The following is a 13,646-nucleotide window of genomic DNA, read 5'->3' as shown; positions in this document are numbered from 1 at the left end:
TAGGGACAGGACTGGACTAGAACCCATTCCCAGCCCCTTGCCCTGGCCCTGGGGAGAATAGGCTTAACTTACCTGGGCTCCTTCGCAGGAAGGGCGGGGAGGAGGGGAGGCCGTGCTCTTGGGGTACAGTTGATAGCCTGTAAGCATCTCCTGCCAGGCCTGAGCAGCTGTGGAGGGCAGGGCCATTTGATTGTATGATGGGGACGGTGCTAGTCATGAAGACATGAGCCTGAAAGGCTCAGCCGCACAGTGTGCACCCAAAAAGCATACTGGGAAGCCTGGTGGAGGATCATAGCAATCTCCACTGACCAGAAGTGGATGCTGGTAGCCCCTGTACAGCCTGCCCACAGGGAACCCCGCCCCAGCTCCAAAAAACCCTTAGCTCATGGAGGTGGGAGGGGCCCTAGAGCTCCAATATTTAATCCAGGGTAGAAATCCCCTCTGCAATGTCCCTGACAGGTAATCATATAACCTCGGTTTGAATACAGCCAGGGACAGCGATCTCATTACCACTCTGGCAGCCCAGATCCTTGTTGGACACCTCAAATCGTTAAGAATATTCTAAAGTATTTCCCATGTTAATTCTGCCTGTTGGAGCTAATGCTGCCCTCGGGAGCTACACGAACACATCTGACCCACATTAAGAGGCTTCAAAATATTTGAAAAGAGCTATTGTACGTCCCTCTGCCTGTTTCTGCCTCTCACTTGCTTAAGCCCTAGTCTTCTCTTTAAAAGCCCACATGTGGGGGCCGGCCCTGGGTGCAGCGGTTAAGTGCTCGCACTCGGCTGCTGGCGGCCCAGGTTCGGATCGCGGGCGCGCATCGACGCACCACTTGTCAGGCCATGCTGTGGTGGTGTCCCACATAAAATGGAGGAAGATAGCACGGATGTTAGCTCAGGGCCAATCTTCCTCAGCAAAAAGAGGAGGATTGGTATGGATGTTAGCTCAGGGCTGATCTTCCTCACAAAAAAAAAAAAAAAAAAAAGCCCACATGTGCCCAATCCCCTCCTCCCGTGGCACATTTCTGAGAACTCACACTGTCCTGGTGAAGGTCCTTCAGAAAGAGGAGCAGTTTGGGGCTGCCGGAGGGTGGGTGGGCCTCTGAGGAGAGAAGGGGACCAGGACGGGGAGGAGGTACTCTGTAGGGACTGGTGGGGGAAGGACAGAGCTCAGGGAAGGGGATGGATGGAGAACAGATCCTGCTGAGAGAAACTAAGGAGGTTTAGGGCCTGAGACCCGGGACGAGAGGAACTGCCCAACCCTGCCGGCCCACCCTGCCGGCCCGACTGACTGGCGTTTATACTCCACCCTACAGAGCAGCAGGGAAGCTGATGAATGATTTAACATTCCCAAGCTTTTATTGATCTGTTATTCACTGCCAGCGGTATGGGAGCCCCAAATTCCTAAGTGTCCTGAGTGTCTCGTAAGTGCTTAATCAGGCCCTGGGGGTGGGGATGGGTGGTAGGAATGACTAGAAAAGGGCTGCTTATGGTTCAAAGTTACCAGAGGTGCCAGGGCCCTGGTGGGTGGGCCGAGATTTCCCGTCCATCCTGAAACAAAACTTTGCCCCAAAAGTGACTCTTGACCCTTTTCCAAATGTTTATCTGTTTTCCTCCTTCTCTTTCTCGCACTCTGTCTTCTCTCTGTTTGTGAAGCTCAGCTGGGGTCGCTCAGTCTCTGTGTGTCTCCTTATCAAAATGCATGCCTACTGGGTAAACCCGCGCCAAGCGCACCGCTTTCCAGAGGAATCACCTGCCGTGCCTGCCCACACTTAGCATTTCCATCTCTGCTCTGCCCTTCCCTCTGTAATAACGGATCCCCCAACATTCCTCAACTTAAAGCCAACAATACCCTTAGAAACACACACACACACACACACACACCCCACGCCCCAACACCCTGGGAAAACTCCCGTTTTCACGCTCCTTACACTGAGATCAGGGCCCTGAGCAGCTTCCTGCTCTGTCTGCTCTGAGACCAGCCCCTGCACAGGGTCCTGCTGCTGCGCCTGTTTGTCATGAGTGCCTCCTCCCCCTGCCCCAGCCCCCCTTGATGGCCTGCTGTCTCCACAGGTTACCCACAGTACCTGGTGGTAGGGAACCACCTGTCGGGGGAGCATCACCTAAAGATCCTGCGGGCAGAGCTGCAAGATGATGCCGTGTACGAGTGCCAGGCCATCCAGGCTGCCATCCGGTCCCGTCCCGCCCGCCTCACCGTCCTGGGTAAGAACTGTCCCCCACGTGGGGGTGAGGATGCTGTGGCAAGCTCCACGGGCTCATCTCCAGAAGGGTTCCTTCCAGCCAGACTGGAGAGGCCTCCCCACTGGGCAAAGCCCCCAGGTGTTGTCCACAGGGCTCTGGCCACTTCTGCCCCATGGTGTCAGTACCCCCTTCCCCACCAAAAGGGGGAGAGTGGAAGTTCCTGCCCTGGAAATCAGAGAGCCGAGGCCAATTGACCTATGACCCTGTCCCACCCCAGTGTGTTTGAATCCAGCTTGGGGAGCTAATTAGGGCTCCTGGATGCTTATTTATTCAATCAGGAAGCACGTTCCGCACACGTGATGGATGTCAGGGCTTCTGCGAGACAATGGAGAAACAGAGAAGAACGTGACACGTCCTTGAGTCACTTCTTTCTGGGTGCTAACTAAACCCCATCCCACCACCTCCCTTGTCAGAATCAGCTTGAATCTTGATTCTCCTGTGATTTCAACATCCACAGGCCCCCCTGACCCTGTTCCTTCCCTCTCTTCATTGCCCCCTGGGGCTCCGGGCTCTCAGGTGGAGAACTGGACTGCCTAAGTCTCCCTAGGAAAATTCATTTCAGGCTCTTATTCCAGATCATACCTTTTCCCCCTGGCCTCCCTTCATCTCGGCTTCCCAGGAGCCCAGTGTCCCTGGGACATCCTGTCTGAAGAGGTCCCCACTCCTTCACATGGGCAGACCTGCCTGAAGACCAGGGAATCGTTCTAAGCTAGAGTTTAGCCCCTGTCAACTCCCTCCTCTGGCTGGGAGCCCAGCCTCACACGCGGTAATAAGAGTTCACATTTGCACAGCACTTCACAGCAGCTCTCAAAGCACTTTCACTTGCATACCTCAGCTTCCCGACACAAGTCTGTGGGACAGGGACTGTTGCCTCAGATGAGAAACTGAGGTTCAGAGAAGCAAAGCCAGCCCAGGGTCTCTGGCTCAGCCTCCTTGCGCCACCTCCCTGCCTCCTTCCGTGAGTCTCTGCCAGGCAGCCTGTGGGATAGAGCAGGGCAGCCAGAAGAGGGAAGTCCTGTTCCACACTGCCGCCTCTCAGCAGCTGCTGTGAAGGTTTGACAACAGGATCAGCAGCTGGGGTGCTGCCTCCTCGCCTGGGACATAAGGCGTAGGGCTGCCCAGAGATGAAATACTTAAGAGAGTGTCGGGTTATCTTCAGATCTACACGGCCAGCACATGGGGCAGATTATCCCCCACACAGCGGCAGCAGGCAGGCCCCAGAGGACCACTTACCAAGCTCAGAGCTCGGCTTCTTGAGACGGGGAGGAGGAACTCAGGGCCAACCCCAGACACCTCCTTCAACTTTTGAGTCTCCTCTGGCCTGGGATGAAAGGAATAAGAAAATAAACCTCGTCCGGCAGGGTCAATAAACTGGGATTACTTGGTCAGTAGGTGGGCCTTCCAAAAAGTAAGCAGGAATCGTAAGAAAGAGGCAGCCATCTTCATCTCTCCTGAGATGGTGGCTATGATGGGAAGGGGTCTACAATTTGGTGTGGGGGCTGAGGGAGGAGAGAAGAAGGATTTAGTGCCTAATGTATTTTCTGATTTTTGAGGATTGCAAAATGCCAGAACAGATTTCCTAAGTAAAGATTTTCATCTTCGGAGGTTATTCAGCCCCGCGATCCTCAGAAGAATCTGCCTCTGCTCTCTTGTGCAGAAGGACCAAAGGATGCTAAAATGAGAAGAACCTAGGCATTGTCCCCTCCTGACTTCACGCAGGACCTAAAACAGATGGAGACGCATCTCATCCTTAAGTTCTTGAGATGGTATCAGAGCTTCACCGGGTCATACCCAGCCACTTACAGCCTCCTTTCCTCTGTACTATCTCAGATAGATAACAAAGTCGCAATTATTCCAGACATTTTACAGATAAGGACATTGAGACTCAGAGAGGCAAGGCACTCACAGGAGATCAGACAGCTTAATTAACACTCAAAATAGACCCCAGATTTTTCAACTCCAAACCAAAGTTCACTGCCCCATCTCCGCATTTCGAAATGCCAGCTGTATTTCCTTTGTCTGGTTGGTTAGGAGCCAGGTTTCTGAGAGCAAGGTCTTGGAATCTGAGCTGAACAGACTCGATTTTGTCTCGGGTCACATCTAAAAGGCATTCACTCCCCCTTCTCCCTCTCCAGTGGCATAACCTGGCACTGCCTTCTGGGCACGGAGCTGGTTTGTGTGGGGGAGATGCTGTACAAGTCTGGAGATCAGTGGAAGAGCGGGGAAGGGAAGTTTCCGGGGGACCCCAGCAGGATGGCCTGGGTGGGATTCCTGAGAGCTGGAGCGGGAGCCTGAGCAGGCATCTGTCCATCAGCCTTTCAAACAGGCTCCACAAAAACCATTCCTCCTAAGCAAACTAACCCCGGGCAAGAAAGAGCTTCCCCAGGCTCTACCTAGGGTCCTCCCTGACTGCTCAGGGCCACCCTAGGTCCCCACCCCTCAGCTGGTCCCACAGCTGAGGTACCCAGCCTGGCGGAGTTTCTCTGCGGTGTACAGCCCCCCTACTGCCCTGGAGGGAGGCCCTGCGTGCAGAAGCTGACCCAGCCTTCTGGAAAGGGAGCCCTGGTCTGTTCACAGTGGTGGATAGACAGAGCGTCTGTTCCAGCAGAGGGGAGAGGGGTGTTTCCACCCTGGCCAGCCGGCTCCCCAACCAAGACCCCATCTGCTTTGCTGTGACATCTCAGCCCGGGAATGTGTCCCAGCCCGTTCCCCAAGGGGGGGCTGCCTTCCCTGTGTTCCAGGAATGAGAGAGCTTCCTAATTTAGTCTGTATTTGCCTGAGATAGATTTTTAATTAAATAAAGTAAGAGCCTGATTAGAACCTGCAGAAGATGTGAGAGCAGAATCAGATGGTATTCCGGCAAAATTGCAAAGCAAACACTTTGGCTGAAACAGAGGGAGACCCCCGGGGGTCTTCCATCAAAGCACCAAGTGAGGAGGGCAAATACGAGAAATTATATAGCCAACAGATGTGCATTGTTAAAATATGCATCTGCCGACAGCCTGCTTGGAGAAGCCAGAGGGCCAGCTCGCAGAGCCTGCCGTGCTCCAGGGAAGGTGAGGGGACCTGGGCCCGACAGCCAAGCCTCGAGTCACAGACACATTAATTAGCCTTGTGTTTCCAGCTCTCAGATGCAATCAGGCAAGGAGCAACTCTGAGCTGAGCATTTGCCACCCCAGGAGGCAGACGGAAGGAGCTAGGGGACAAGGAGGGGAGAGAAGGAAGGGGCAGAGCTTGTGAAGCTGAGTGGGCAAAGACTGGGGAGCCCCAGTCCAGGTTAACAATCAGGCTGCAATCCCTCTGTGACCCACCAGCTGCCGAGGGTCATGCCCTGACTCAGGCCAGGTCGAGACGCGCATCTTTCCACCCCCACCACATCTCAGGAATCATGGTATCATGGACAGAGCAGCAGACTTGGAGGCAACAGTCACGGTCCTGCCCTTAAGCAGCTGTGTGATCTTGGCCCTGTTACTCAACCTCTCTGGGTCTCAGTTTCCTCACCTGTAAAATGAAGGTGGTGATAAATAAAATGATCTCTAAGAAGTGTCCAGTTCCCAAAAAGCCATGACTTCCACAATAAGGAGTCCAACTTGCTGCACCAACTATTTTAGGAAAATGGCCCATCCCCCCCTGGAGCCAGAATTCATGTGGTGACCGAGGCATAGAAGGTAACTGATGAGGGTCTTTTAGACAGCAACCCACTTTGAGGCCAGAGATGGGACCTCTCAAAGTCCTGCCCAGCCCTGGGATTCTACGATTTGGCTGTACACCTTAACCCCAGAGCCCTCCCTCTATATACAGCTTCCATGCATTCCGAGCCTTCTCTGCAGGACTCAGCTTAATGGGACATCGTAGAACCCCCACGCACGTGTGCAGAGCTGTGGTGTAAGAGGAAGAGCCCTGGGCTGGGAGGTAGAACACCTCCCTGCAGCTCACTCACCACGTGACCTTGCGCAAGCTCCCTAGAGCTCCTCCCCCTGGGCCTCTGGTTCCACTCTCTGTACCCAGCACTTAGTACAGGGTAGGTACTCGGTAGGATTCAGGGGTTTTTAAACAGTTTTATTTATTTATTTATTTATTTGTGAGGAAGATCAGCCCTGAGCTAACATCCATGCTAATCCTTCTCTTTTTGCTGAGGAAGACCGGCTCTGAGCTAACATCTATTGCCGATCCTCCTCCTTTTTTTTTTCCCCCAAAGCCCCAGTAGATACTTGTATGTCATAGTTGCACATCCTTCTAGTTGCTGTATGTGGGACGCGGCCTCAGCATGGCCAGAGAAGCGGTGTGTCGGTGTGTGCCCGGGATCCGAACCCCGGGCCGCCAGTAGCGGAGTGCGTGCGCCCAACCGCTAAGCCACGGGGTCGGCCCCAGGGGTTTTTTAATGAATGAAGTTCCTGGTTCTTCATCTATAAAATGGGCATAATGAAAATACCGATCTCCTAGAATTGTTGTGAGCATCAAACTAACATACACACACACACACACACACTAAAGTGCTATACACTTGCAGGTTACACACACATGCATGCACGCATGCAGACTGCTCTTCTCCCCGCTGCAGGAGCCCCAAGGTTGAAAACCATCCACACTGTTCCAGGGCCACAGCTGTAAGGTGATATTGCATTTGATCTTTCTACCTGCCTGAAAACTCGGGAAGCAAGAACTCCTTCAGGGACCCAGAGCAAGAGCAGGGAGGAAATGGGTGCCAAGGATTTGATCAACAAATATTTACTGAGGACCTACTATGTGCCAAGCGCTGGTCTAGGCACTGGCATTTCAGTAAATGAGAGAGAAAACCACCCGTGGCCTGGTGGAGCTTGTGTCCCAGCAGAGGGAGAGACAGTCAATAAACAATACACGGATTAAACAAGCACGTTGCGTAGCCGTGTAGGATGTCAGGTGGTAATGAAGGCGATGAAGATGAGAAAGTGGAGCAGGGTGAGGGGAACTGGCAGCAGGTGGGGAGGATGGTGGATGTCAGGTTAATTATTAAAAGGGGTATTTTCCCAGTCTTCCTCCCCATTTCCCTCTTCTTCCTGGCCCGTTCTAATATTAATTCGGCTGTCTTGTGGCTCCCATTAGAAACAAACCTTCTTAAATCAACATGAATTATTTAATGATGGAGAATAGGTCAACTCAAATAGAGGGTTGCTCTAAAATGATGTCAAGGCCCCAATACTGAGAGGGGCAAACAGGCGAGGTCCAAATGTGTCCTTAACTTGTGCATTTTCCCAAACCACGAGAGCCCTCTGCAGCTCCTCCACCAGGGAGCTGCAGGGCAGGGGCCCTGGTCCCCAGCGGTGGAAGCACCCCTCTTCCCAATCCCCTAATCTTCTGGGTAGGGGCGTCCAGAGGAAGACAGTGAATAACTCCGGTTCTAAAACCATTTTTCCAGAAACTGGTGACAAGAAACCCACCCACAGTCACCCTATCAGTGGGTAGTCTGAGTGCTTCTTCGGGGGTGAGAAAGCCCCCCCACAGAACGAAGCCCAAAGCTCCCTCCACGGCACGTGCGGCTGTCTGAGGCCTGCCCTCTGCTTTCCTTCCAGCCTCAGGGCCACTACCCCCCTGGCTCCAGGGACAACAACCAGTTTGCAGTCCCTCCACTCACCGCCCTTCTGTGCCTCCACTCACATGTGTTTCTGCCTGGAATGCCCTTCCCACCTTTCTTCCCTTGGCTAACTCTCGGTCACCTATCAGGATTCACCTTAGATATCACCTCCTCCAAGAAGCCTTCCCTGAACCCCACATGGCCTGACTGTCCATCTCTATGCTCCCTTAGCCTCGATCACAGCACTCAACACATTATATTGAAAGTTACTGTTTACAAGTCTGCATCCTCTGCTGGGGCTCTTGGGAGCATCCTGCACCCCTCATGCCTAGCACAGCCTGCAAGCACATACTTGGAGCTCAGGAAATCTTGGTCATATAACTTAGTATCAGGGTTTGGGGGCAAACTAGGCGGAGTTTACACTGAACCTCACCACAGAGAATGATACCTGGCAGATAGTCAGCCCCAAATCCCTGTAAGTTGTGTTGTGTTGTGTTGTGTTGTACTTAGAGAGGCAACATGGCTTCATGGTTAAGAGCCCAGACTCTGAAGGCCAGACTGCCTACACTTGAAAGCCAGCTGTGTCACTTCACCAGTGGTGTGACCCTGGACAAGTTATTCAGACACTCTGTGCCTCGTATAAAATGGGCGAATAATGGTAGCTGCCCTCTCAGGGTTACAGAGAGGATTTAATGAAATAATATAGATTAGGCATGTCTCAGCACAGGGCCTGGATACAGCAAGGCACACAAGCATTTGTTGTGATTGTCATAACTGTTGTTGTCATTACTGTTATTCCTGCAATGTTAAGAGATGCCAACAAGCAACTCCTTCTTCCTGGGGGATCAGGCTGTGTCCTAGAGAAGCTTTTTCCTCCAGCACACAAGGTAGAGAGGCATGGTTCCTGCAGGCCCCTCCTGGGCTCGCAGGCCTGGGGAGACAAGCGGAATTGATGTCCTTATCTCCTCATTAAGCGTGTTTGCCTGGGCCCTGGCCCGGTCTTGGGTGCCGTATCTCATTTGTGCTGTGTGCCTGTTTCCTGCCACATTCATTACCCTCCAATCACCCCCAAATAGGGGAGCAAACAAGCCGGAGATGGGAGAGAGCAGCAAAAAGCCTCCTTATCTCCTGCAGTTCCAGATGGGAGACGCGGCTGAGCTGTTGTGCTCCTCACCCCACACCACCCCTGCCGCAGGCTCCTTCCCACTGCCTTCCTGCTTCTCTGCCCTTCTTGGGGGCCCAGGCCACACCCAGTGCCCCCTGGGCCAGAAGCAGATTCCCCTCCTCCCTCTCCCTTTGGCCACTGCACACCCCTCTTTGCCCTCCCGGTTTACCTCTGTGCTTCCCTGCTTGGGCAGGTTATAAGGTGGTCTGACTTAGGGTCATGGAGTTACCTTAAGCTGACTAATAGTCTCTCTCTTGTAAATTATATTGTAAGCTCCCTGTGAGTAGGGGACCTGGTCTCTGAGGTAAATACTGTAGGTTCCTATGCCCCCCTGAGTGGCCGCCCACAGCAGTTTTTGATGGGGAGAGTGAGATGGAGGGTCTCCCTGGAGGTCCTTGTAGCCGTTGGGTGGAGGTGTGTTGACCTCGGAGTTGGTCACTCCAGCCTTCCCTCCTGCTGCACTAAGATCATCCCCCCACACAGTCTCCTTGTTCCTCTAGTCTGCGATGTTGTCGTGGAAAGGAACGGCCTCTCTGTCTGCCCCCCCATCTCCCTGTTCATCTCAGCCTCAGTGGGATGTCAGAAAAGTCCGCTCCTCCCTAACCTGGGCCCCGTCTGTCATGGTGGGAAATGAGGTGCAGAGGAGATTCCCAGATGCTGAACGACTTCCAAGGCCCCAGAGGGTTTGGGATCCACCGGGGATGGAGGCAAACTCAGTGCTTCCCCTCTCAGCCTAAATGTAGGTGACAGGGGGCTGGCAGGGTCCCCTCCAAGAACAGGGGAGACCTGATACAATGGACGCACATCCCCTACCTTACGCCACCCAATATTGCCAAGGTCCATTGGAACAGACTTGACCAAGGAGAGGAGAGCTAACTGGTCTAAGTAGCCTTGCTGGACTGGCTGGATGCCCGACACTGCCTTGGATGGTGCTCACCACTTAAAGCTGGAGGCAGCACCCCAAATGGCCACCCCAGGGCCAGCCTTCCCCTCCCCCTTCCAGCATCTCTTGCTTTCAACACTAGCACAAGGGAAGGCAGGGAGGTTCTGTAGAGGCCACCCAGCGTCTGCTCACTCGAGGTGCTCAGCCTCCTGCTCCTGGCCCCCACCACCACCCTATTCCTAGTTCTGCTGATCCCCCAGTGTCCCACTCCCGTCGCTAAGTGACTCGGGCTCTCCAGGGCAGCCCTGCAGTCCTGAAGGGTGTCACCACCATACCCAGGGCACTAGCAATTCTCCAGGTCCAAGCAGGACAGGAGCCCTCGCCTGGAAGTTGGGGGACATGCATTCTTGCCCCAGTCCTGCCACCGACCAGCCGTGAGACATGGGCTATGATGCTTAACCTCTCAGGACCCGCTCTCTCCCTGGTAAAATCAGGAGCTGGAGAGATGAAGTGCAAATCCACTCCACAGTTTGACGGTGATTCTCCCTCATTTGACCGTGGTTTGGGGGTTGGGCATGAGGGGCATGTTCCCCAGTCCTTCTTCCCTTGCTCCTGAGAGCAAGGATAATATGTCTTTCCGTATTACGTCCAAGCGTAACCCTGGGAGATGCTGAGCAGGCTCCACTACTCAGCAAAGGGGAGTGTGCTCAGACAATGGAGATTTGCAAAAGTCAGGACCTTGATCCTCAGGCATCCGCCATTTGGCATGGAACCCACAGCTCCAAGGCTGCCTGTGAAATTCAAGCCCCCTTCCTAAAACTTTCAGGATGCAGCTGCCTGGAGGAGGCCCTCACTCACTCTGCCATCACAGGGCTGCTTCCTCTGGCCTGGGCATGGCTTCCAACGTCCCTGTGTGCCTGAAAAAGCACAGGCAAGAGCCCACCTCCATCCGGGTACCCTACTGGGTCCTCAGTCAGGAAGCCCAGCCAGCCACTGGCCATTTACAAGGCTCCCTGTTTACGCATTCATGCACACACAGACACCCTACCTCAAGGACAAATGCACTGGTGTGCTCCCACGTACACACACACACAATTCAGAGCACGGCCAAATCATCCGTGTCCCTGTGTGGAAAGACACAAGAACACTCAGTCAGAATCTGTCACTGTTGGAAAGTGGACAAATCTTAGTGACTTGACAAAAGTATTGACCCTCCCTCCTCGTCAGGCCCAGGAAAGAATGGAGCGTGCTCTCCCCAGCATGAGGCCCTGCTCCTCTATTGATTCCCCCTAATGAGAAACGAAGCGGAGGAGAAGAGAGTCACCGCCGACAGAGAGGGCAGGCTGGGGCCAGCCAGTCCCCTGGGGGTGAATTGCCCCTCTCCTCGCTTCAGACTCTCGGGCATCATGGGTGTCAGACCCAGGACTCTGACCGAGGCCGGCCCTGGGAAATCCCAGAGAGGCCCAGTTGGGCAGGAAGACCTCTAAGAGCCAAAAATAGCTCACTACTTCCCCACTCTGACCTCAGCCGGGGCCCGAGATGAGAGTTTCATGGCGAATTATGGATTTAAAACTAGCAATGAATCTCCATTACAGCATGAAATGAGAAAAGAAAATGCCACTAAATGGAAGCCTTCCCCCAGCAGCCAGTGGGGAGAGGGAGGGGTGTGGTTTTAGCAGGGAGTTCAGTGACGAGGTCATACCACCTAGGCGGACTCACAGAGGCCAAGGCCGGGAGCAATCCCAGAGAGAAAGCCCTGGAGAGTGGGCAGGGGCTGGAGCCTGTGGGAGACCCTGCTGTCCCAGGCCAGCACAGGACACCACAGTGGCAGAGGACTCAGTATCCACTAGCAGGAGCCAGGACCGAGTCTCTGCGCTTTGGGAAGTTTTCTGCAGAGGAAGGATGCGCCGCTACCTGTCCAGTGGGAGCGGCCAGAGCCTGGTTATTTCGATGCTATGTTGGAATGGGGCCTGTGATGTAGGTCCAGCTAGAGAGAGGCATTTCGGGAACCCTGACCCTGCCTGAGTAATCTGCATGCACAGAGACCCATTAACTTGTCCGAGGTCACACAAGAAAAAAAGAGCTAGAATCTGAACTCAGGTCTTCTAGCTCCAAAACCCTTGCGCTTTCTGCTAAGTCATGCCCCTCCTCTTTTCCAAAATCCTGTTCAGACTTACTGCTGCCTGACTCCTCCTTAAGATCATGGACTATGATACAGGTCTCTTTCCAGCACCAGGGAACTCCAGGAGCCCTGTCTGAGCCCTTACACTATCCGGGACCCCCAGAGTCAGAGAGGTGGCCTGCACAATGAACTGAAGGCTTCAGAAAACCCTTCCTGGCAGCCCCTGTACCCCAGGTGCACCTTGGGATCCAGGGGCCCTAGACCCACAGCATCCATTTTCCATCCCTTTGTCTCATTATCAGGGGATTGTCCACTGCTTCTTTCCCCATCGCTCTGGGCCTCTAGATTATTCCGTCAATGTGGAGGAGGTTTTCCTAAGTGGGAGGTTCATGAGCACCCAGAAGCCCACACAGCTGCCTCCATCTCACAAAAATAAATAGCTGAGCCCCACAGCCCGAGAAGTCTGGCTTCCAGAAGAGTGTCACATTTTCACAAGTCGATCAAGGTGTTTGTAAATGTTTATAGAAACGCAGAACGTTCCATATGTAAATATGTCAGGAACCATGTTAGCAGCTGAGAAATCACCCGGTGCCGGGGACACCACTGCAGCCTCAATGGTGGAAGGCACGAAACGGAGGAGCAGGCTGGTGGCCACACAGCCATCCCCACTGGAGAGCTGGTACTGTTCCACCCCAAACACACTGCTGCCTCCCACCCTCCGCTCACTCCCCCTCTGTCTGCACACAGATATAGACACACACACATTCACTAGGATGCTCCAGAGAACTCGTCTTGAGAATGGGTCAGCCGGAAGTCAAAAAGGGAAGGAAATATGCTAGAGGCTGCACAATGCACGTGAGAGGGGAAACGAGTCCTCTCTGACTCCTCAGAGCAAGTCGGGCTCTGAGCAAGGGTCACCTGTCCCTCCTCCAGCCCCAGCCCCAAAGACCAACTTGGCCTGGGCAACAGTTCTGCCAAAGACCAAAACTTCACCTTGGAAAAGACGCCCAAAACCTAACCTTGATTAGATAATTTTAGGGCTGGAAGGAATCCTCCAATCAAGGGTTCTTCATTCATTCCATGTTCCAACATGTGTGTATGCGCCTTCCATGTGTTAGGCACCGTTCCAGGCACTGGGAACATACATCAGTGACACAACAGACTCAAATCTCCTGCCTTCCTGGAACTTATGTTCTGGCTGGGGGGGTTGGACAGTAAACAACAAACATAGGAAGAAAATGTTATAGTTTATTAGAAGGTGGTAAGTGCTATCAGAGAAAGTAGAATGGAGTATAAGAGGTTGGGCTTCCTGGAGAAAAGTCAGGTTGAGTGGTCAGGGTGGACCTCACAGAGGAGGTGAACTTTTTTATCTTTCCCTTTATTTTTAACAGCTTTATTGAGGTACAATTTACATACCGTTAAATTCACCCATTCTAAGTGTACAGCTCAAGGATTTTTAGTAAATTTGTAGAGTTATGCAACCATCACCACAATCCAGTAGTAGGCCCTTTCCATCACCCTAAAAAGATCCCTTGTCAATCTCCACTCGCACCCGAGTCTCAGGCAATCACTGACCCACGTTCTATCTCTGCGGATTTGCCTTCCCTGGACATTTCACATAATCACATAATCATTTCACATTTCACAGGATCGTACAGTATGT

The 13,646-nt window shown here is 53.2% G+C and overlaps 1 protein-coding gene across 1 annotated transcript in view; it reads left to right on the top strand.

The window, feature by feature from the left end:
- Positions 1 to 13,646, top strand: part of KIRREL3 (kirre like nephrin family adhesion molecule 3) — a 532,888-nt gene that overhangs the window by 442,060 nt on the left and 77,182 nt on the right. Inside the window, exon 5 of the mRNA XM_087433920.1 lies at positions 2,074 to 2,223. Within this exon, the coding sequence (XP_087290046.1) occupies positions 2,074 to 2,223 (150 nt within the window). The remainder of the gene's footprint in view (positions 1 to 2,073; positions 2,224 to 13,646) is intronic.

The sequence above is a fragment of the Ceratotherium simum genome, chromosome 7 (genome assembly GCF_057802395.1).
Source record: "Ceratotherium simum simum isolate JZ-2026a chromosome 7, ASM5780239v1, whole genome shotgun sequence".
Classification (NCBI taxonomy): Eukaryota; Metazoa; Chordata; class Mammalia; order Perissodactyla; family Rhinocerotidae; genus Ceratotherium; species Ceratotherium simum.
Note: the sequence above shows the minus strand (reverse complement) of the source record. Positions and strands in the feature narration are given on the sequence as shown.